A 3,948-nucleotide genomic window follows, 5' to 3' on the forward strand; every position below is an offset into this window, starting at 1 on the left:
AATGACAGAAGTTTAGCTTTATACATCTAAACTAGACCTTAGATTTGGGTGCATAGATTGAAAGCACCTTGTATTGAATCTGCCCAGATCTAGATATAACCCTAGTACGTTGTACTCTAGGACAGATCTACAGATGAATGATGGAATAGTGCAACTTACTTCTGTACGTCAATTCGGACTCACTGTATTTCAGTGGGCGGCTTTTAAAAGTTATAACTGGAAGCATAATACACACAAATAATGTAACACTGTGTCGTATTTACTTAACGTAGGGCAGTTGCGCTATATCCTAGGAGAGGGCGTAATTATTCATGAATAGGCATTATAGGCCAGAGGAAATTTTGTGCCCCTTTACACCTGCGCCTGGGGGCGACTGCCCCCTTCTCACCCTCTTGCTACACCACTGCAAATAGTTTCTTGTTATATGTGTTAGAGCTAGGTGATTTAATTGATTACCTATAAGCAGTGATTGCATCAGTTAATGTCACATAAACTAATTGACTAATCAAAACTAGCGATTCCAGTTATTATCGTTTTTGATTATTCCAAAAATAGATTAATTGAGATGATGATTAAGTTGATTGTCACAAATATAATCAGCTAAGCTTGCCATCAAACTTAATCTCTTTGTCTTTGTTATGTCAAAGCTACTGTTACTAATTTTGAACTGGTGACTAGACGTAAGGCAATTGTTTGGCAGCACTGTCACCAACATTTTATTTATCTGCTGAAGGACTGCAACTATCTGACCACACCTGCTGCCAACATTTTTTTTTTTTACTTGTATGTACCATGGTTTGAGGAACTCTATAACTCTGATTAATTGAATATAATTGATTAGCAAGTACCACAAATTAACCAACTCTAGTCTGTATGTTAAGTATAATAATGTTACGTCTCCGTTTGTTAATTGATTTTTCCGTAACTTCGTTCCAACGAAACTTTAGCGACACAAGTCTTTACTTAATAAAACCGGTTTATTCTTTTCGAATATAACTCTGCGATACACTTAATCTCAATACTCGCGCTAAAACAACACTGTAACGAACGAACGTTAACTTCAACAATACCGTGTGACTGCAGTTCAATTACTCACTATCTACACACACATTACCTTACCTTATCGCGTCACGTTTTCCCCTCTTATATATATACCAGCCTACCCTACTAGTAAATACTAGACCATTCGCCAAAGTACATGATAGTTCTAGAAACGTTGCGTCACAGTAGTCATGTGACTCGATGACGCAACAATAACATAATACCAGGAATAACATAATTGTCCATATAGATGACAAATCTTTTCAACTGCACACCTTTATAAGATAAGAAAATTAAAAGAAACCTTCTTGTTAAAACCTAGCAGGCCACCCTCAGCTTTGATCAAGACCTTAATTAAATGAAATTTCGATATCTGTGATCAATAAACACCTTACCACACAGAAGACAACACAAACTGATGAAATTAAAGAGAAACTTTACAGTGATAACAAATTTCAGTTGTTAATGAGATAATAGTTATGGGGGATTTTTATTTCGGGCATATAGATTGGTAAATGTTAAATTCAAACAGAGAGCCATTCTCTCTTTTTGCTGAAACATCCATAACCTTTAAACTGCCCCCTTCTTCCACTTTTAAAGTGAATTGTATTGTGGGGCTTATAGTATTAAGATGTTCCTGGAAATCAGTTAATGTGTCATTTCCATGCTACCACACTAAAAACATGTCATCCATATATCTTACCCACAACTATGGTTTTTTCACCGATGTTTCTAATGCCGTCTGTTCCAACATCAAACATGAAATTTTCTGCTAACAGAGGTGATAAAGGTGATCCTATAGACAAACCTTTATTCTGTTTGTAAATTGCATCACCCACCTAATAATAACGGTTATTTACACATAATTTTGTTATATTTAAAATATCATCTAATTATAGATGTGAAATCATTTTGCTGGTCAATAACCTATTTGGAAAACAACATAATACTTCTTATACTGTTATATTTATAAACAATGAAAGTAATCTTTCATTTTCTTCTATATTGATATTTTTAATCTTATTAATAAATTTTGAAAAATTTGTGACACTAAATTGTAAGAATTTGTTAAAAAAGAACAATTTTTAACAATGTACATAAAAATAAAAAATGTTGATGGTTTCCTGTTACAACAATTAGGTGGAATGGTATCCTAGTTTTATGTACTTTTGGGAGGGCATAAAAATGAGGTAAAATAAAGTAGGATGGAATAAGGCTTATTTGTTCATTCATTGTTAAGGTAAGGCAGTTTTTTACAACTGTTTTTACTTTACTCTGTAAACTTGGTTTCTTTGTCCAGTCAATAGTATCACCTTGTGACCTATGTTCTCGCAAGCATTGGTCAGCTGTTCCATTTAGACAATGTTAACTTGGTTGGCAAAGGATATTACAGTTCTAGTCTCTTCAACCCTGATGCTGTATGTTAGTACAATATCTTTTCAAGCAGAATAGACATTATATACTATATGGAAAAAAGAATCAAAGCAACTAGGATAAGATAATTTCAGAGACTTTCTGGTTCACATGTTAATGCCAAAACTACATACAATCTAAATAAATGAAAAATTTAAGAAATTCATATATATATATAATTGAAGCAAGTAGAAAACATATGTTATGCTTGCATATCACACTAGATTGGTACCTGGTATGGAAAGGTTATCATGTGAGGGCAAGTGAAGATCAATGAAATTATTTTATTTTCACAAAAGAATTCAAAGGGATCTGATAGAGGTGTGTAAGATTGTTATCAGAATTGATAGTGTTTATGCATCATCTTTTAGCATACTTGATGGTAAGGATGGTAGGTCAAGGAAACACAAAAGTTAATTTTGGTAAGGTAGGAGTAAGACAGATATATATACATGTATATAAGCTAAATTGCATAATTATCTCAGTGATCTGATAAAATCTGACCAAAAATACTGTACAATTCCCACTCTTACATTCGAGGCAGAAACAGATACTGCATAAAAAAGTAAATTACAATACAATCTACTTATACTAAGCTTCTCTAAAACAAAAAGTTATTCCCTTTAAAAAAATATTTGGGACTATGATGGCTTACATTTTAAGAAAGTGCTTGTTAATGTTTTTTAAAGTGCTAAGTAAATATTGGGCTATCAGCTAACATATGTGTCACATGTCTTATAGTTCCTACTGAAAGGGTGTTGATGACAAGCTGGAGTGAATGGTCGGCTTGTTCTGTTACATGTGGAGAGTATGGAACACAAGAGAGTATACGTACTCGTATTGGTCAGCCTGGTGCCTATAATGTTTCAAAAGAACTAAAGTGGACAAAACCATGCTTTCTTGGAAGATGTACTGGTATGTTATTAGCTTTTGTTTTGTGGGAAATTTTATTGAATTTATAAATTACTAATGATTATTATAATTTTATAATACAAAAATGTTATATATTGCTAAAGCTAGATTGAAATATAAGTGTAAATTTTTTAGTATTTCAATATATACATATATATTGTTAATTTCTGCTAGAAATTCTTTCTGAGGAACTTCAGCGATACAAGTCCTTTCTTGATACAAACTTTTAGTAAACAGAAAGTTCCACAATCAATACGTTTCTCGTCACTTTAAACTTAAGGACTTTTATAATACAAGGTATAAATCACAGCGATTCACTATCTCAACGACTTCGCTCTCGACGAGTGCAAAACACACACTAGCTCGAAACAGAATTGTAAATTACCAAAAACTCACGGTAACTACTGTTCGCTTCCATACATTTATCATTGTCTCGCTGGCTTTTCTCGCCAGGCTTATATACTAACACAAAAAATTATATTTCTTAAAAATTTAAAAATGTATTAAACTAATGCATAGATAATAGATCTATCATCTAACAAATTTTATAAATTATTGGGGAAAAATATTTTCTAATGCAAT

The 3,948-nt window shown here is 32.6% G+C and overlaps 1 protein-coding gene across 1 annotated transcript in view; it reads left to right on the top strand.

Annotated features, from left to right (window-relative positions):
• LOC111087911 (coadhesin-like) overlaps positions 1-3,948 on the top strand; it is a gene marked incomplete at its 3' end in the record, with an annotated part of 63,820 nt that overhangs the window by 54,578 nt on the left and 5,294 nt on the right. Inside the window, exon 6 of the mRNA XM_022396325.1 lies at positions 3,196-3,369. Within this exon, the coding sequence (XP_022252033.1) occupies positions 3,196-3,369 (174 nt within the window). The remainder of the gene's footprint in view (positions 1-3,195; positions 3,370-3,948) is intronic.

Source organism: Limulus polyphemus, unplaced genomic scaffold (genome assembly GCF_000517525.1).
Source record: "Limulus polyphemus unplaced genomic scaffold, Limulus_polyphemus-2.1.2 Scaffold2836, whole genome shotgun sequence".
In the NCBI taxonomy this organism is placed as follows: Eukaryota; Metazoa; Arthropoda; class Merostomata; order Xiphosura; family Limulidae; genus Limulus; species Limulus polyphemus.